Here is a 20,030-nt window from a genome sequence, read left to right as displayed (position 1 = left end):
GTTTTTTTTTTTGTTAAATATGTAACAAAATGATATTTATTTATCACTAGCGTCATCTAGGGCCTTAGTTGTGAACTAACGATATATGTATAATCTGTAATAAAAGTACTTAGTTGATTGCAAACCGCCTATAGCGTTTTAATTGGTTATGGGCTAGGAGTGTCCACTTAAAAAATATATCGATATATGTAATCGATATAAAATATCGGTACTTGACATCGATGTTTTCCGATATATCGTTTGAAAACATCGATATTTTTTTAATATCGAATATTTTTACAAAAGTTAGTTTATAAAACGCAAAGAGTTTGTTGTCGTTTATATGTTCAATATGAAAGTATAATCAGAACTAGAGTAACATATGAGTGTTGCTTTACTAGAATTGTAGCTTACTCTAGTACCAGTAGTGAGATGATTTATACATTTGTAAGCGAAAAAACAAATTTATAGTTGAAATATTTTATTTATTGTATACTTATTACATATCTAATACTTAAAAACAGTAAAAAAATTGAAATTAAATACTAAGAAAACTTTCACTTACTTACTTACTCATTTAAGACCAATGTTCTTTAGGCAGACTTTGTAGGAATAAAAGTTTATTAGCTTTTTGCCTTTCATTCTATTTCTTGTTGGTTTACTATTTGAATTTTGGGAACCTTTGAGAATAAACGTTCGGATGGAACAGAAGTTCCTACAATAGTTAGGTATTTGAAGGCAATCTTGTACAGTACATACACACTGATAACTATTAAATTAACCAATCATATTAAATGCAGATCAAAAAAATTCGTATTATGGCTGATGTTGTCAACACAAGGCGATCGTTACGCTGTCTATTTGGCATAATAGGAAACATTTACCCAGTATTCTTGGCGGAATAATACATAATATTTAAAAACTTGTTTTATAAATTATTTTATATAGAAAATTGCTATTGTTTAAAATTATTGTATTTTTATCAAGATTGTACGCTTAGGATTGAGGATTGAAAAATTCATGAGATTATGATACATGTACAATAATTATTGTACGTCTGCAGATAGTCACGGAGAATTAAATAGAGGAGAACCAACTCAGTACATTAAAAAATGTCCTCTGAAAGGGAGCAAATTAAGTTGGCGTCACAATAGCGAATGGAAGGAATAAAAACGGCGCTATATAGTAGCATAGTAGCAGTAGGATTATGGAGGGTAGAAGTAGAAGGAGGACCAACTCATAATGTTTTAATTTAAGAAATTCGAAATTTACGAATTTAAGAATTTACTAAATTACATTTGACTATTTATTTATTTGCTGTTTACAGGTGGACACTTTTTTAACTTTTCATTATACTAGATAGCTCTTCTTACTTCAATTCTCCGGGTTTTCAGTGTTGATCGGCAAGCTGCTCTATGGCTCTGTGCTCGTTCACAGATGTCACTACGTTAATGAAATTGATTCAAAATAGAAATCATTGAGTAAAGTTAAAATTTACTTCGCTTTTATTGTCATTATGAGTAAGCATTCGTTTTTTTAATCGATCCGATATTTTTAAAATATGTCGATATATCGAATGAAAACAATATTTGTCAAAACATCGATTTATATCGATATATCGTATAGAAACATCGAGTAAATTCGATATATCGAATATAAGTGAATATCCCTATTATGGGCCCGGACACGAAATATTATTATTTTTTTCAGTTATAATTCAGTGCAATAAGTTTAAAAATGTCGACTTATTTCTTAGTAAACGTCCCGAAGTTAAAAGGTCGCGAGAATTATGACGACTGGTGTTTTGCGGCGAAAAACGTGTTAGTATTGGAAGGCATGACGGACACTATCGAGCAGCCATTAGCAGAAACTGCTACGTCGGTTCAAAAAGCAGAAGATAATATGAAGGCGAAAGCAAAACTAATTCTTACGATCGATGCGTCATTATATGTTCATATAAAGCAATGTAAAACAACATATGAATTGTGGAGAACTTTGAAAAATATGTTCGACGATTCTGGATACTCACGTAAAATTAGTTCGCTTAGAAACCTCATCAATATTCGTCTAGAAAACTGCGACTCGATGACCAGCTAATTGAAACGACACAGCAACTGAAAGGAATTGGTTTCGAAATAAACGACCAGTGGATAGGATCGCTCATGTTAGCCGAATTACCGGAGAAGTTCGAACCAATGATTATGGCAATCGAACACTCAGGCATCAACATAAGTGCGGACGTTATAAAAACAAAATTGTTGGATATGAGTTTTGAGGCGAAGTCGGAAAGTGCATTCATCGCTGGAAAAAAGGTAGCATAAATATGGCGGCGGCTACAAAAATCAATCACATTATGGCGGCAGCAGTGGAAACGGAAACCGAACGAATTCGGTGACGGGCACTGTCAGTGGTGGTGTTGGTAGCGCCGGTAGCAGCCATCATGGCGGCCATAACGATACAACGACAAAGACAATTCGTTGTTATAAGTGCAAGCAAAACGGGCACTTTAAAAATCAATGCCCACGTACAGAATAAGCGAAGACAAATGCATTCAGTGCAGTTTTTCTTACAAGTGAGTTCAGTCAAACCGACTGGCGCTTGGATTCCGGCGCAAGTAGTACTCATTTGGTTTCCAACATGAATTTGTTGTCGAATGTTTGTTATCAACCCAAAGTTAAGGAGATTATCGTAGCAAATAAAACGATAGTGCCTGTTGAATGCTCAGGAGACGTACAGATTACGACATGTGTCGGAAGTAACAGTCTTGATAAATGTAAGCAATGTTTTGTATGTGCCAAACCTCACCACTAATTTGCTATCAGTGAGTAGAATAATTTCTAACGGAAACAGAGTGGAATTTAATCAACATGGTTGTTTGATTTATAACTCACAGAATGATTGTATTGGCGAGGCAAAACTGAAGAATGGTGTATACAGATTAAATGTTGTGAAATGTGAGCAAGTGTGTAGGATGTGCACAGTTTATTTTCTGCAAGAGAAGAATGAAATCTTCAAATATTTTAAACAGTATAAAGAACTTGAGACCAAGCAGTCAAAGAAAATAAAAACATTAAGGTCTGATAATGGAGGTGAATTTTGTTTGTCTGAAATGGAAAACTATTTGAGGCAATGTGGTAAAGTTCATCAGAAAACAAACATTTACACACCAGAGCAGAATGGACTAAGTGAGAGATACAACAGATCAATAGTTGAGAAAGCTCATTGTTTCCTATTTGATGCTCAATTTGAGAAATTTCTATGGGCAGAGGCTGAAAACACAGCCGTGTACGTTAAAAACCATACACCAACAGCAAGTATTAAAGAGAATACTACACCTTATGAATTGTGGATGGGCAGAAAGCCGAAGTTGGATCATTTGTGAATATTTGGCAGTCCAGCCATGGTCCACGTCCTAAAAGAAAAGTGAAGAAAATGGGATAAGAAAGCAAAAAAGATGTTCCTAGTTGGATATTCTGAAAATATCAAGGGCTATCGTATGTATGATCCAACAGCACGAAATATCATTGTAGCCAGAGATGTTGTTGTCATGGAAAACAGACTGCAGTTCAACAACGACCATCACTATCAATGAAGATAGGCCATCTGAAGGTGTACAAGAGGAAGAAGTCTTTGCGAGTGAAGAGCAAGATACCGGTGTAAGCCAGAAGGATGAGACTTTTATATCAGGCAATTCATCGAGCGACACTGATACCAGCTACTCAGATATTTTTCATCACATTACATCTTACACAATCGGAGACTTATGTTAGGTGTTAAATTTTTTTTTGTTGATACATACATATTTAGTGAATATATCTAGTTGATATTAATAATTTTATAATTTATACATAATTTTGATAAATTATTCTTGCTTGTAAAGTTTCGTTTATTCCTATATTATAAACATTTTTTTATGTGGCTATATTAATTATTTTTAACAATATAAAATTAATTTCTTTAATATATTTTAAATCTCTACTTATTTGTCTATACCTATTTCAAATTTCATGTCAATATTCCTACTAAATAAAAAGTTATTGAATTTTGATATGATATTGACCTTATTGCACCATAGTGCAGTGGCCAACTGTTTTACGTACTATGCAGCCCGCCCCCTGCCGCTTCGGCTCCTCGATAATGTTTTGTTAATCTCCGTAGGTTGGCTTAGTAAAGTTTAAAAAGAGTTAAACACACATTACAAATATCAAACGGTTGTAATAATTTAATGAAAGCCATTTAGGTAGTTTTATTTAAATATGACTGATCCATAATTACACTAATTAAAAAAATTACCACACAAATTGCATTTGCTTTAGTTTTCAAAATCCTCATTTCCAGCACCGAATGGTGCCACAGCTGTGTCCAAGTGATCCAGCAACCGCTGCAGAACAGTACCTACCTGCAGCAGCTATACAACACGCAGGGTCAGCTGATCATGCCGGGGAACATTGCTCTGCATCCTGACATCAACTCTCAGCAGATACAAGTTTGTATTTATACAAACCCAAAAATATTATATATAACATAAATCACAAAATGGTTATCGCGTTATTTATTAACAGGTTATAGCAGCTGGCAAGCCGTTCCAGAGTAACCAGCTAGGACCGCATAAGCTGACGACGCAGGGGAAACCAGTCTTGCAAGGCCAAACTGGTGAGTTTTTACATCCTCACTGTTTATCTAGATCTACAAATTTTATTACGTAAAAAAAAACACAATGCACATTTTATTATCTAATTTTGAAAGAAATTTTTAATAGTATATGTAAAATGATATTATTATAGAATTCTTTAATTTTATTAAAAAATTATAGGCATGTATATATATTATTTATATTATTATGCTACAGATATAATAACGATATGACTAAAATTAAAATTAAAGCTTAAATAATTGGTTGTTAATGTTTGATGCAGTTTCAAAATAATTGGAACAGTCTGTGTGTTTGAGCCGATTCTATGTGAAGCGCCCCACCCGCTGCGCCGAGGTGGACTTGACTAATGAGTTAAATGATGGTTGTGAACTTCTGCACTATTCAGTTTTGTAGTAAATTTTGCAGGTCTAACCGCATTTCAGGACACAGGTTTCTAACAAAGTTCGTTGTGAATGTTTCGAGTCTCGTGATTGGTTCAATATGTGAATGCCTGTGCCTACAATTATGGGGGACGAATTGTTTTTCGATTTAATTAGCCGCCTTGACGCTAAAGTGTTAAATTTCTCTTTTTATTTGATCGCTTCTTTAATATAATTGTTTTGGAGTTTCACACTAGCCGCTCACCGCGCGAGAGCTTTCTCTCACAGTTTTAACGCATTCCCGTGCCTCTCCGGAGACCTATTTTATTTCCGGATATTTTGTATCCGATATAAGTAAAGATGGTTTCCGCGTGTCCAACCAGTGTTTCCGGTTTTTTATGGTTATGCCGTGCTGCCATTTGAAAAATGACAATTCTTGTTTTAGATGAAAATAAAAAGAAAATCAAATCAACTAAGTTAATATTTAACTGAATAGTATAGTGCAGTAGATATTTATAGTATGTATACACTTATAATTTTTCTGGGCATTAAATCATTACAATTAACAAATCGGCATCACATTTTTTGGATTTTTTCAAACATTTTATTCTAAATGTATTAAATTTGCATACATATTCAGTTATTTAATTTGGTTAATAATTTGAATATAGAAACCATGACTTTCGAATTTAGTTGTTCAGACATTTAAAATTAAATAAATATAAAAAAGATTTAGCACCGTGGTTCTAGTTTTGTTTGGGATTAGAGTCTACACCAGAGTTCCCCAAAATTTTTTGTGTCGTAGACCCCTTGTCATGTTATTCCGTGTTGGGTAGACCTACCTATCTGATCTTGATTTCCTGTAAATTTCTAACTGTAGTGAAGTTTAGTGTTAAAAACTTAAAGTAAAAACACATGTTAATTTATACATTTATTAATTGAATTTAAATTAAAACTATTCAAAATAAAATTTTGTATCTGTTATGTAAAATATACGTAACATAAAATAAACTATAAATAAAATAACATAAGCAATTAGTCAATATTTTTAGTGACAAGGATGAACCCGATGTTTTAATAATAAATTATCAACATTTGGCGTCAATTTTGTAAGGGATAATCTTTAATCTCCTCGGCTAATGATGTCCAGTCTGTTTCTTTTTTTCGTTAGGAGATTGGTAACAGCGCTGAACCCCCTTTCCACTAGGTATGACGATGGAAAGGAAATTAAAAATTTCTTCGCTATATTCCATAATACGGGATAAGTAACGGGTATGTTGTTTTGCAGCCAGAATTGCTGATATCCGTTTTTAAACTAAACCTTAAGTTCTTCGTTTGTACTTAGTTCAGTCAGTTCCTCTTGTATTATGACATTCGTTTCTTCTGTCACCATATGGATTAATTATCCACGGTGGTATTACCATAGTCAAAATATCCTCAAACCTAGATTCAAAATCTGAATAGAGGGCATTTAAATGTTGAACGTAAGTTGAAACGTCCTCTTCCTGGCAGCTTGTCTGTGACAAATTGGGGAACTGAGAAAATTCGCCCCGTCCAATATTTTGCTTCATTAGTTTAACTCTGGCAAGAAACGCTGATAAGATGGACTTTGTTTTAATCAAATTTAAACTGTCGCCTTGTAATTGCAAATTAACCATATTAAATTTTGTAAATAAATCTGTTAAATAGGCGATGTCTGTTTTCCTCTTCATTAAATTTTCTTTTAAAATTTTATCTTTAGTATCCAGAAATTCTAAAATAGTCTCAAAAAGTGCAAAAAATCTTGTCAAACATAAGCCTTTCGACAGCCAGCGTACTTCAGTGTGAAGGAGTAATTGATGAAAGTGTTCGTCATTTTGTGTATGTGTTGAGATCCACTATCGTGGACCCCCATTTTCATTTCATGGACCCCCATTTTCATTTCATGGACCCCCAAATTTTTTTTTCGCTAGCAGGTTGTCATAGACCCCTTGGGGTCGATATAGACCACTTTGGGAATCACTGGTCTACATAGTATTATTGACAATGTTTCAGCACCATTTTATGGGCGTGCGTGCGTGCGTGCGCGCGCGCGCGTGCGTGTGCGTGTGCGTGTGTTCTCGTACCCCTATCTAGTTAGGGACAGGGACTTTATTTACACATAACTCTTTCAGAGTTTTATCTTTATTCGACACCCACTTTCATACTTCTCAATTTCTTGTATTCTTTCCTTTTATCCTTCACAATATCTTGCAATTTTTGTTCTTTCATTCCTTCTTGCTTTCATCGCCTTCCTTTTCTCATCTTTTATACTCTTAGGTGGCTAGGTACATTCTTATTTTCCAATCTTTAAGTTTATTTTTTGATATCACAGATTTGTTTGGATTTGAACTTTTTAATACATTGCTAGACTTGTCTTATATTCTATTATTATTTCATAAGTTCGTTTACATGTGCATTTATTTCATTTTTGGTTCCAGTTTTTCTATTTGGTTTTGTTCCTTATAATAGCATTACTTACAACCCTGCGAGCAATGATGGGCGAAGGTTGTCGTCGCCCATCATCAAGGCGATGTTTTACATATTTACTTTCAGTTTAGTCGACGTTTCCAGGGCACTGCGCATTCCTACATGTGCGGGACAATAGGCCACAAGGTGGGCCACGGTCTGGCCCACGCCCGGTTCGCAGTAGCACGAGGGGTCCTCCTTGAGCTTGAACCTGTGAAGGTACTCAGAGAACACCCCGTGCCCCGTGAAGAGCTGGGCCAAGACCGCGTCCACCTCGACTTTGCGGAGCACGCGATAGGACTGCGTGGCATTCGGGAAAAATATTCTCGTTACCGAAGCCGTCTCTCCTTCCACATACCTCCTATTCCATTCGTCGAGCGTTTCCAGTCTAAGCTGCCGCTTGACGACTGAGATGGCGCATTACTCATAACTTGAGTTTTTTGCTGTACTTCTGTGCGGCGCCCTGCATGACACAGAACGCCGCACCCACCTTGTCCTCTATGCGGCTGCCGTCGGTATAAATTACCAGATCGGCAGCCGCGGTGGCAAGTTGAGCAGCCTCCTCACCTACCTCCAGGCAGGAGAACTCCACACCGATTTGCTCAGACGGGTGTGGTAGCTTCAAAAAGCTTTTTTTTCTATTATTATTAAAATATATTATTAAAATATTCTTTGAGTTAATAATAGAGGGCAAAGATGTAGCACATCACAAGCTGACCAAGTTAAGGCTTTCTAAGGAGCCCTCGAGCTTCTCCACCTTAAAAAAGGTCTTAGACAAAGTGCCCTCTGCGCCCCGCCACCGCAAATCGGCAGAATCTGCAAATATCTCTTGGACAGCAGTGTTAGCAATATAAAAAAATATTAAAAATAGATTTTATTTATGTGATACATATTCATTTTGAAAATAATAAGCAATGCTGTATTGTTTTTCGAATTCCAGGGCAAGCACCGCAGGAAGGAATGCGTCACGTCTCCAGCACCTGGATCCGAGCAGAACGCTGCCAACCAGATTAATAAGACGCAGCACCAAATTCAACAGCACAACAACCGTCAGTATTATACACATACATTTGCAAAGGATATCCTCACAGATTCGACAGACATGCTAAAGATCAACCGCTTCCACTTGAACCAGGAATCGTTCCAGTATGTGCTCACTTTGGAGCGAAAAGAATGTCAATCGGAGTTGTATAAGCAACCACAAAAAAGATAGTCCGAGTTTGTGGGCACTTCTTTGAACAGTGCGGGTTGGAAATACTCATTTCTTTTAATTTAAGGATGGCATTATATGGGAGCTTAGTCTAATTTTATTTCAGTTCATTGGTTCAGGCAAACACTGTTAAGTGTATTACATTACGTAGTGTTTTTTTTATAAAACAATGCTTAAATGGGTGTTTAGCCAGCTGTCTTATACCTAACGGTGCCAACGAAAGTAGCTGGACAAGACGTTGACAGTGAACAAAATACGTGTCATCCTTGACGAGGGCATCCTAGACAATTCTAGCCACTTGCTATTATTTTAGGTAAATACTAATTATTTTTGCAGACTTCTGGTTATGAACTCGAGCGGTCAGATGACACAAATTAGCAGCGTCCAGGACAAGCAGACGATCAGTAAGAACCTTCAACAGCAAGCACTATTGCAGCAGCAAGACATGCATGTTACCGTTGTAATACCATTTTTTTTCAGTCACTCGGTGTTTAGCACTAATCTGTGTAACAACTCCTGAGGATGCCCCGTGGAGGGGTGAAGCACGTGTTGAGTGAATTTGCGGTGGCGGTTGTGTAGTTTGCATTGTCTGTCGCATGCGCATTTACGAGCGGGCTGGCGGGCGGTGCACTTTCATGCACGACAACCACTGCATGTGCGGAGGTGGCTAGATATTGGTCCTTTCTTATTTAGGATGGACTTCCGCAATGTAACGCCTGAATCCATTAAACCATTTTTTTTATTTAACTTATTTTTAATAGTTCAATTTGCATTATATTTTTAGTTTGAAATATAAAATGTCATTTTTTATTTCAAATTAAATTCATTTAAATTTTATTCTCTTGTATTAACCATTTTTCAATATTTTTAATTCTAGCAACAACAGCAGCTGATTTAACAACAACAACAACAAACTCAGCACATGGTTCAGCACTATCAACAACAAGGTATTATACCGTAATATATATGTATGTATTATAACTTATTTATTTTAAGTGTATATGTTATTTATATATATATATATATATATATATATATAACATATACATAAGTACACGTTCACTACCCAATATTTTTACTTCTTCTGTTTCCATGTTTGTCTGTAAGAGATTGCCTCGTGTGATAAGACCGCGTATTGTCCTACTAAACTATTAAAATGTATCCCAATGTGTAGAATAAAGAATAATAAATAAAAATAAATAAATAAAGGAACATTCTGGCATGTATTTCTGTAAGAAGAATAATGGTATATTTCATTTTCTTTAGGCTCAACCCTTGGCATGCAACAAGGTACTTTGCCTGTTGGCTCTGTAGCACAGACCCTGTCCATGACTGGACTTCCAAAAACCGTATCCATGGTGCAGCAAGTTCATCCGGTAAGTGTTTTTATAAATTTATCATAAGAATGTGATATAAACGATACTTGATATAATGTAATAATGAATCGTTTCAACTCGGGGGTATGGCGCAAGCTGGAACCCTGGTCGGACAGCTCAATACTAATCAAACACCGCAGAGCTCCATTGCCCAGGCACAGACGTTACAACAGCAGCCGCAGGTGATTCTCTATTTCTTCAAAAAAAAAAAAAAAAATTAGCGCTGTCCTCCGCTCTGTGCCACATTACAATGAACGTGGCTTTTAATATCGCCGTCCCGTTTTATACCGTGTGAACCTAACACTTAGTTTAGCGTAATGGGAATGCCTGTAACATAAATAAATAGCGTTGCCAGATATGGAATTTTAATTTAAGTTTCTATCCAAATATTTGCACATAATGCACTGTTTCATATTTATTAATCAACATTTTGATTTTTAATTACAGCGATATGTTTTATAAAGGCCCATCGATCAGATTTGCCATAAATACTTTATTTACGCTAAAACTTCATGGTTGTCGGATCATTTAAAATTGAAAGCAATTATTTTGACTGAATAGTGTTCGCAGTTAAAAATGCAAACATATCTGGTTGACCTGATTTGACAATTAAACTTAAAAAAAAATTAGCAAACTGTTTGCTATTGTGTGACCCTAGACACGCTTTCGCTTTATGGTTGTGTGGGTTAATACAAGTGTGAGGTGTCTTTTTTTACCTCTCACAACATAAAGAACAACCTATGGCTCGGCTCTTAACAGGTTACCTTTGTCGTTAGGTCTTTGGTACGGGAGTGGTTGAATTCATTATTCTCTTTTTGCTGTGAAACATGGATCCGTTTAATAATATAATAAGCTGGTCTGAATAGAAAGCAAGATGAAAGTCCACATTTGTGCAAAACTAAACTTCAATTTTACCAAAACACAAACGGTAATTTGAACACGATCAAATCAATTCTGTTATTGGTCAGTGTGTAGACATAAAACAATATTTTGGTCGTGCGTTGGCAGTCTGCAATCACGTTGGACGGGACGCCGCTGATCACCACGCCTCTCATGCAGGTCTATCCGGCAATTTTACAGCACGAGGTAGTCCCATCTTCGAACTTGGCATGATGAACCTCTATTGCTTTCTATGTATCGGAACACCAGCTTTCTGTATTCTGTGTCCATATATTAGTAAATGTTTCTATCAGATTGCGATTTCTCTAATGTAGAGAGAGACACAAAATTCTCCGGGGGCTGGATATATCTGTGCAATAAGGAATCTAGCAGAATAATTGAAAAACATAAAAATCAATATTCACTCATGTCGGCCGATAGACGCTTAGGCATAGGCCTGCCCAAAGATATATACAACGGCCAACAGCATCCGGCGACTTGTTGTGACCCCGATCACGTTGCCGGTCCGCCTAGCGGGCGGCTCGTGGTCGCCACTTGATTACATTACGGCCCCGACGTCCTCCGGCTGCGCCCCGCCCTCTGCCACTTCAGACGCGAGACATTCGAGCCGCATCTTCTCACATCCGTTACGGTCCCGTAGTAAAGCTCCGAGCGCAGCTGACCCATTGCTCTTTGGGCTATGTGGAGCCTCGTTTTAATCATTAGACTGTATCCAATATAAACATTCCTGTGCCCAATGATTCTGTTCACAACATCTTCGATATAAATGGACAATGCTAACTCGTAAATGAATGCTAATTTGTTTTCAAGTTTTGTTAAGTATATAATTATATTACAAGTAGTGCCTTGTGGTAACACCAACTGAAATAATAAGTTGGCACATCGGTAGGAACTTAACCAATAACGCTTAAATAGTGTAGTGTAACAAAATAATATCTTTGTCTCTGATTATTCTGATCTGTATACCTCTTTCTTTTATTTTTATTTTTGTGAAACATGTTCTGATTGGTTATAGTTACTAGTAACGCCCCGGCACCGATCTATGGCTTGTTGTTAATTGTTTGATTACCTTCGGAAGCATCGCTGCGGTCGCCCCGCCGTGGTGTTGATGTTGAATGTTCTAACGTTTGTGCTATGTCTGAGATGTGCATGGTTACTCTAGTGAAATCCGCATGATTCAATCTCCCCGCATACTTGTTACTGAGATACCAAACGTGAATTGAAAGCCTTCCATGCATGCGATGCCAGATCGTTATCCTGTTCTGATAGAATCAATGTTTACTAAACAGTGGTCCTGCTGAGCCGCGTCCAACTGAATACGAACAAGAAACCTTAACGTAGATAGAACTGCTTAGTTGTCTTATCTATAGGTGTCGGCGAACACTCTCGCTTCGCCGCAACTAACGCTGCAGGCCACGCAGGGCACCGTGGGCCTCATCGCTGCTCCGGTGCAGGGCTCCGTGTTGCCGTTGCAGCCCCAAGCAACTATTGTGGCCCACGTCAAGAATGAGGAGGATAAAGGTCCTCAGTTGACCGCACAGGTTAGTGTTGCTTTTTATTTCTCTGTCGCACAATGAAGCTGTTTCAATTGTACACTAAACAATATGCTATTTTTTATTCGCTGGACAGAATTATTATAATGCTATACCAACTATGCTAAATAATCAAGTGTAAGGAACATGTTACAATGAACATAAACAATTTTAAACAAATAAGAGGCCATCACATGCGGCTTCTTATATTTCATTAAAAAAAAATTGTGGATGCTATATCCCATGAATATATTGTTTGTTTACTTGTAATTTATTTATATACTTATTTACTTTATAATTTTTTGTAAGTTACACAAATCTCTTGTTAAACTATATATATTTGAACTAAAATAAAACTAATATTATTTTTATTTACGAATTCGAAATTATTGAATCTTACCATACCGACAGAAGATCAAGAAAATCCTTCTGCACTCTTGACTTTTGCGTGAACGCATTCTTACCTTACTGTTGCTTAACAATGACATATGTTGTGCATTTTATTCCGTCAGTTCTGTTGACTAATACACTAAAAATTCTTTAAAAAATGAACGTGTAAATTTATAATAATAGGGCATCACTAGAAGTACGGAAATTTCGCAAAAAAAAAAAATCACCAATTTCGCATTTATATTTTTCAAAATTTAAAAATTTCGCATAAATTTCGCATTTATATTTTTGAAATTGTAAAATTTGGGTAAATTAGGTATTTATTAAACAAAAATACTTGTTTAGTAATTTTTTACAAGTCTTAACATAAAACAATTTTAATTAATTAAAAGATATCATTGTGGAAATTTCAACATTTGACTCCTTAAGCGTCGTTCTTCTGTCCGTTACGACGACATTGTACATGCTGTATAAGCATTCAGCGTCCACGCTGTTGGTTAGACTCCAAATACTCTGTAATGCTGCTTCAGCAAAGGACGGAAAGTTGCATTTGACAGCCAACAATATGTTCCTTATATTGGGGTTTTCATTTATATTAATAGACCGAAGAATTAACCTATGAAAGTGCGCATGCCCATCAATTAACTCATTTTGAGGAAATCCTTGGAAAAAAGGAATTTTCGAAAAGCTTTCCAGCAATACGTTTATATTTAATGTGGTTGAACTTGCAGCCGCAGATGGGGAAAACAATTGGCCATTGTGAAAGAAAGCCTCGTTCGTCTTATTTAATTTCATGTGAAGAGAAAGCTTACTGAAACTTTTGTCGCTTGCTGATTTCAACATAGTTTTCATTGCCTCATCAATTCCTTCATAGTCCTTAAGACAAACAAATGTTACAATATTGGCACATCAAAATATTTGTGTCGGACACATACAGACCATCTTTCTTAAATTCTAGTATTCCATCTGTCAAATCTTTCGTAGGGCGTCCCATTTTAAGAGCATAAAAAAAAATATTTTTGTAAAACACTTGCGTGCCTAAAGCGTTACAAATGAACACTGCTCGAGTGCTCATATGCAACATCCCCGACTCGAGCGATAGGCAACGAACAAGAGAGACTCGAAAGCTTTTGTTCTGTCGAGTCAGTTCGTGTCCAAAAAGTGCGTCGACCGTTTCGTCCAAAACGAACTTCACTCAAGTTTAATTGACGCGAGTCGCGATTCGGGCGATACGATAATAATTTAATAATCCATCATACGAACACTTCCATATATTTCGCATTTATTCGCATTTATGTGTAATTTTCGCATTTATTCGCATCTATTTCGTAAATACAAAATTTCCGTACCCCTAGGCATCACAGCAGACTGTTGGCTTGCATTCCAGTAGTGTCCGAAACAATCACAGGCCATTCCCAATCCAACAATTGTTTTGAAAGCGAAGCATGTTGAAAATTAATATTTAAGTCGAGTCATTTCCAATACATATTTATAGACATGCAGTACGCTATAAGTTTATTAAAAGCTTTGGTCCGTTAACAAATAAATCATTTCTCTATTGTTCAGATGTCCAAGAGTTAAATACTCGGATGCATCTAATTGGTTTTATGTGACATATTCTCACCTTCAACTCTCGTCTTACTTGTTAGACTAAGCGCGCTCCTTATGTAAAGAAGAGCAAATGGAAAGGTTTTGTCTCTCTCAGTCTCTGCTCCCTGGAGTTGCAGGGGGTGGGGGGGATACGGACGCATGGGTTGTGGAGAGTGTTTGTTGAAGGCTGCATTTCCGGTGCACATTTCCTGATAAAACTGTTGTGGCGCACGCGCGCTTGATTGTCACCGCCGCCGTCTTGCATAATGCCTCTACTGTCGCACGTGCACCTGCGGCCGACTGACGGCCACACCGTGCACTGCTGCACGGGAGAGTTTGTTCCACTGTGTGTTAATAACGACTGCGATGTGATGCGATGTGATGTGATGTGGCGCAGGAGAGTTTGCTGTTTGTGTGTCTGTGTGTCTGCGTCGCGGACGTGTGCGCGACGGCTAATGCGAAAGCGTTGTTTCCCGTAGTCACCAAGTCCAAGGCGAAAAAACGGAAAGCTGAACGCTCGCGGTCTCGCACCAATGCGCTCCCTAAAGCGGTAACTTTTTCTATGCCAACGTTTTGTGCGTGGTCGAGCGACGCCGCGCCGCCCCACGACTCACTAGGTAAACGTAACGAGTCTAACAAATACTTCATATCAATGTGTCACGGCCCTGCATCACCAGCGCCACCACCGCCACCACCGCCCCCCACCGCTCCACCGCCCCCGCAGCCACACTCGCGCGCCTTCCTTCCCTCCTTCCGACCATACCACCACCACGCGGCTCTCCGCCATCCTCACATGTGTCATGTCTGTGCGCGCGCAGCTATTTCAGTTTTGTTGATCGTTGGCGATGTTATTATTATTTGACGCTTCTCATGTTGGCCTGTTTGTTTTCGTTTGGTTCACGCATCACCCGCTGAGGGTCAATTCATGTAGTCATTATTTCATATTCGTTGAAACCTTTCAAATGTATTATTAGCTCATACGCTTTCATTGTAGTATTGATTTATTTAATGTATAAATATTGTCGACCCGAACCAGCTACTAGATAAAACTTGAAACAAATTCACATGTTCTTCTCAATTTAATCTGTAAAAAGATTTCAAGAAGTAAAATCAAATTTAAGAAAATTATATTTATTTATAACGAAATATATACATACGAAACAATTCTTGTGCTGTCAAAGCTGCTGATATATAAGACCATCTACGTTTGGCATTACCATATAATCAAAATAAATGTAACTACACTAATAATTAACTAAGTGAATGTTGTTTTTAGATAAAGCGCTGCCGAAGGCTCTGGTCAAACCAAACATACTGACCCACGTCATTGAAGGGTACGTCATCCAGGAAGCCGGGGAGCCGTTCGCAGTGAGTTGATGGTTTTTTTTACTCGTACGCGACTTAATGTCGTCTGTGCGCGGGGCGACCTGGCCTTTGGGCAACATGTCCCTTAGGTACAACTACCCATACACAAGTACAAGCGTAGTGCGCGCTTTCAGAAGAACTTTCGATGGAATTGTCGGTTCAGCAAAACCGTGTTTGTAAGCGTTTGTTGTCCGCAGGTGAACAGACCTCTGCGCGAGTGGGCCGCGTCTGACAAAGAGCACGACAAGGAGAACAAACTGCCCTCCCCGGACGAACCGCCGCGTGAGTTTACATTTACATACACCTACCTCTGCGATGTGCGCACGCGCTGCACTCGCAACGACAGCCTCCTCTAGTTAAAACTGTCCTCCGCTGTCAAAGACAGCTTATAAAGTGTACGGCAAAAGAAAAATAAAATTGTTCTTATTAGTAATAATTTTTTTAATTATATATAAATTAACTACCATTTCGTCACCGAACCTGCTGTGTCGATAGAAAAGACAGGAGAGACTGCGTCAGGTTCATAAGCTTTGTCGATTGTCCTCGGTGTAGGCAAGAAGCAGATGCTGGACAGCAGCGGCGCCGGCCTCTCGCGGATCAGCTCGAGCGTCATGGACACGTCGGAGCCGGCGCCGGGGCCGCCCGCGAAGCCGGAGACGAGCTCCGCCGAGTGCGCGCCGGACGAGGCCGCACAGCCCAAGATGCCCAACGCGAACAAATGGACGGTGAGACGTTGTCGATACCCTTACCTCTTTGTGCATTCATAATAGTTCAATTATCCAGCAGGCCCGGCTCTCTTGTTCAAGTCTGAATTAGTTAAGCTGAAACATGTATCTTACTTATGTATAATAATATTGACCCGGGGCACTGTATATGTATATAGGTGACGGAGGTGTGCGACTTCATACGGAACATACCGGGGTGCGCCGGGTACGCGGACGAGTTCCTCATGCAGGAGGTGGACGGAGAAGCGTTGCTCCTCATCAGACCCGAGCACTTGGTCATGGCGCTGTCCATGAAGCTCGGGCCGGCGCTCAAGATCGTCGCCTGCATCGACTCGCTGCGCCCGGAAAATGATCAGCCCTCCGCTGACCACGACTGAGGTAAGTTGCGTCTCAACGTGGCCCTGTCCTCCGCCGGGACCTGCTTCTGCGGCAGACCGCTCCCCTCTCTGCGTCACAGTCCTCCAGTTTGCGAATACACGTTCGTTGGTTGCAGAATGTAGCGGCGGCGAGGCGGGCGCGGCGCGGCGCGGGTGAAGACCGTTCAGTGTTCAATTGTTGTACTTGTGTATAGATAGCTTAATGTTAATGCGACGGCCGGTGCCTCCGGATCGACGGTCAGTTGGCGAGGAGCACCGGCCGCGCCGAGGGTTGGTCACTTCACGTCGGACTCTCGTTATCTCATTCGGTACTTTAACGTTAGAATTTAATGGTCCTTCAAGCTTTACATAATAATTTATTTAAACTGTGTCCGCACACGTGACCTGAAACCAGGTTTCAGTTGTACGAGTGCTCAGTGAATCGTTGTTAATGACTTGTGACGTGGTGCGGGGGGGGGGGCTCGCTCCCTCCGATAGTTGTACAATGAACAGAACTGTCATTAGTCGTAAGCTCGTCAAGTGTTGTAGTTGTCTATGTTATGTAATTGCGAGTATAACAAATATCTGTAAGCGTGCGCGCGCGCAGTGAGCCGCTCTGAACTGCGGCACGGCGGTCTCTTGTACGCCGGCGCGGTGGGCCTTTGGAAATAGACGCAGCCGGCCTTTGTGATCGTGCACAGATCGAGAACAGACAGTGAGCTATTAGAAGCGGCCGAAGTGAACCTCTCAGAACGGACAGCGTGCTGTTGAATATAGACAATGAACTGTTCGTGATGGCTACAGTTGGCCATTCTAGACATGATGTTATTTTGATCCGAAAGTACGTAACAATGTATGTAAGTTGCCCCCGGGCACTATACGCACCTTTAGATTAGCGAGTAGGATACTGTAGGAATAATATTTGTGCTATTCCCTTTGGACGGCTACAAAATAAGTTAGGCATTAAGGACTTTTTGTATTAAAATACAACCTGTAAGCTTATATTTAATAGGAAACTGTACGAACTTAACTGTGGGGCTCTCATTTCTCCGACGTGTACAGAGAGAGATGCGTGTCGGCCGTGCGAGTTATTAAATTGAAAAAAAATTACTTTGTCTTATGTTGGTTACTGTAGCAGTAAGACGCGGCACGTGCGTGCGGCGCCCCACACCCTTGTTTTTAGTAGTGCCACTCCGCCCACTCATCTCAGCTCATCATTGTCTGTTTATTTAAGCTGTCGTTTGCGTCACTTCACTTGTGCCGGACACGTTTTTTTATTATTATTGACACAATATGAAAATGAATCAGTTCTACTGTTAGTGTGTTAGGGGGTACAACGCCCAAGTTAAGTGGAATAAGCAGTCTCGCGGACCGACTGCTCAGGCGCAGCGGGCCGGCCGCGTGGGCAGAGCGTGCACAGCGCGTGCGCAGCGCGTGAACAGCGCGTGCGCAGCGCGCACAATCAATTAGTGCGTAGGGAATTAGGTTAGGGTGGCGTGCCTGGGTCGGGGGGGGGCGTTTTGGGGCGCCGGCGGACGCCGCTTTTAGCACCTAAGTTCTAATGTGGTTAAGTGTGAGCTGGGGCGGAGGGGGCAAGGGGGGGGCGGTCCGTTGACACGTTTCGCGTGTTTGCTCGTTGTCATGGAGGCCGCGGGGCGCGCGTGCCGGAGCCTCGGGAACGGTCGCGGCCTGCTCGCCGGCGACGCGGTGTACATAGTTAACATTACGTTTACGTGCGTTAGATACCAAAAACAGGTCAGTACGATATCATACTCTAAGCTCCAGGGTTCAACTATTGAAGCGGCCGGTGAATGTTTTGTATGTAGTTGAAGTCTCCCGGCGTACACTCACTAGTTAGAGTGAAGCTCTCGTTGGCGAAACAATCGCGGACTATTCGTTTTGTATATTTTATTGTATCCACTTTGCGCCGCTCCTGCGCCTGTTGTTCACGAACCTCGGCGCGTCCCGGCACGGAGGTGGAGCAGCCGCGCGGCGCCGGCCTCGCGGTCAAACATTTCCCATCGGCTCGTTCACTTTACAATTGAGGCAGCCGCGGGCAGCTCGCGCAGGAGCGGCTCCCCGTCTCTCTCACACTAATGTTACAACTTCAACACTATTTCATTTCTTATTAATAAATTGAATGAGACTGACTGATTTAGTTTTTTATTTTCCCTTCACTTCACTTCACTTCACACTCAACATACAGTGACTCCAGTCAAAGCACGGTAAGTTATTGTTATTACGATATTATCAGTTTATTTCAATATTATTTCAATTTAGTCGTTTTATGTGCAGGTCGCTAAAACAATCGCAACAAGCGCCGGGCTGGAGGTCGCGACTGTGTTTGTGCTGCCGGAGTCATCGCTTTGGCTGCATCTGTCTTCAGAACCACCAATGCCAACTTTATGATGTCGTCGCTGTTCACCACAAGCAACCATCACAGCCGCCGTCGCAGCCTCTAGCAATATCCACTGGCATGTGCCACTGGTGAGACGACTCATAGATAGCTTTTTAGACCATAAGCTCTCGCAAATAATCGGCGACCGCCTCCAAGTGTGACTAATCGATTAGATCCCTTGAAGTCAAGATTAGCCGCGCGTCGTGGCGCCTCAGACCGCAGCCCCTGCTGCTGCCCGGCCAGTGAAATGAATAAACTAATTGTCTAGGCGCGTCCAAAATCACACTTCTTATCTATGTCTAGTGTTCATTTTGTATATCGAAATCACTGTGCGTGTGCATGAATTATGTATAGTTGCAATTTTAAAACAGCGCCTTTGTGTCGGCACAGGTGGTGTCGACTGCAGGCTCGACGGCGCCCAATCTCAGCGCCGCACTACCCTCGCAGTGAAAGAGTTGTTCACGATCGCGATGGCGTTGCCTCTTCGTGAGACGTTCGTGCACACCCGCGACCGTTGTTAGTCTTCACCAACGAGGGGATCAGTGAGGCCGGATCCGCAGGGGAGGGGGGGAGTACTGCACTGAGAACGGCGACGCTTACCACCGTCATTGTGATGCCGGCGCCCACCAGCGACGTGCCCACAGTGACAATTGCCTGCCGGAGATGTTCTGCAACCTCGATAGTTGTGATGATTGTGATGCCAACATCC

The 20,030-nt window shown here is 40.3% G+C and overlaps 2 protein-coding genes across 3 annotated transcripts; both read left to right on the top strand.

The window, feature by feature from the left end:
* The first annotated feature begins 2,209 nt into the window (after positions 1 to 2,209).
* LOC137927624 (polyhomeotic-proximal chromatin protein-like) lies at positions 2,210 to 9,351 on the top strand. Of its 2 annotated transcripts, XM_068771377.1 has the most exons (5): positions 2,210 to 3,749; positions 4,318 to 4,465; positions 4,542 to 4,632; positions 8,420 to 8,528; positions 9,026 to 9,351. In XM_068771377.1, exons 1-4 carry the CDS (start codon positions 3,649 to 3,651, stop codon positions 8,491 to 8,493), a joined length of 414 nt encoding a protein of 137 aa, XP_068627478.1. In that variant the 5' UTR covers positions 2,210 to 3,648; the 3' UTR covers positions 8,494 to 8,528; positions 9,026 to 9,351. The 2 variants fall into 2 exon arrangements, with proteins under 2 accessions (XP_068627478.1, XP_068627477.1); XM_068771376.1 differs by lacking the exon at positions 9,026 to 9,351 and having other exon boundaries at positions 2,214 to 3,749; positions 8,420 to 8,999.
* Positions 9,352 to 10,151: 800 nt separating this feature from the next.
* LOC137927608 (polyhomeotic-like protein 1) lies at positions 10,152 to 18,422 on the top strand. Its single transcript, XM_068771364.1, has 8 exons — positions 10,152 to 10,247; positions 12,336 to 12,506; positions 14,875 to 15,283; positions 15,754 to 15,845; positions 16,040 to 16,124; positions 16,395 to 16,567; positions 16,726 to 16,945; positions 17,061 to 18,422. The coding sequence occupies exons 1-7, from the start codon at positions 10,152 to 10,154 to the stop codon at positions 16,942 to 16,944; spliced, it is 1,245 nt and encodes a 414-aa protein (XP_068627465.1). The 3' UTR covers position 16,945; positions 17,061 to 18,422.
* Positions 18,423 to 20,030: the final 1,608 nt, after the last annotated feature.

The sequence above is a fragment of the Battus philenor genome, unplaced genomic scaffold (genome assembly GCF_028537555.1).
Source record: "Battus philenor isolate CCGP_79_NKW_IND1 unplaced genomic scaffold, ilBatPhil1.0.hap1 SCAF_35, whole genome shotgun sequence".
Lineage (NCBI taxonomy): Eukaryota > Metazoa > Arthropoda > Insecta > Lepidoptera > Papilionidae > Battus > Battus philenor.
This window is presented reverse-complemented; position numbering and strand designations above follow the sequence as displayed.

Coding starts and splice junctions, on each gene's coding strand:
- LOC137927624 (XM_068771377.1), top strand. CDS start 3,649: ATGAGACTTTTATATCAGGCAATTCATCGAGCGACACTGATACCAGCT. Junction 3,750..4,317: donor CAATCGGAGACTTATGTTAG/GTGTTAAATTTT, acceptor CCTCATTTCCAG/CACCGAATGGTGCCACAGCT. Junction 4,633..8,419: donor AGTCTTGCAAGGCCAAACTG/GTGAGTTTTTAC, acceptor TTCGAATTCCAG/GGCAAGCACCGCAGGAAGGA.
- LOC137927608 (XM_068771364.1), top strand. CDS start 10,152: ATGGCGCAAGCTGGAACCCTGGTCGGACAGCTCAATACTAATCAAACA. Junction 16,125..16,394: donor CTCCCCGGACGAACCGCCGC/GTGAGTTTACAT, acceptor TCCTCGGTGTAG/GCAAGAAGCAGATGCTGGAC. Junction 16,568..16,725: donor CCAACGCGAACAAATGGACG/GTGAGACGTTGT, acceptor ATATGTATATAG/GTGACGGAGGTGTGCGACTT.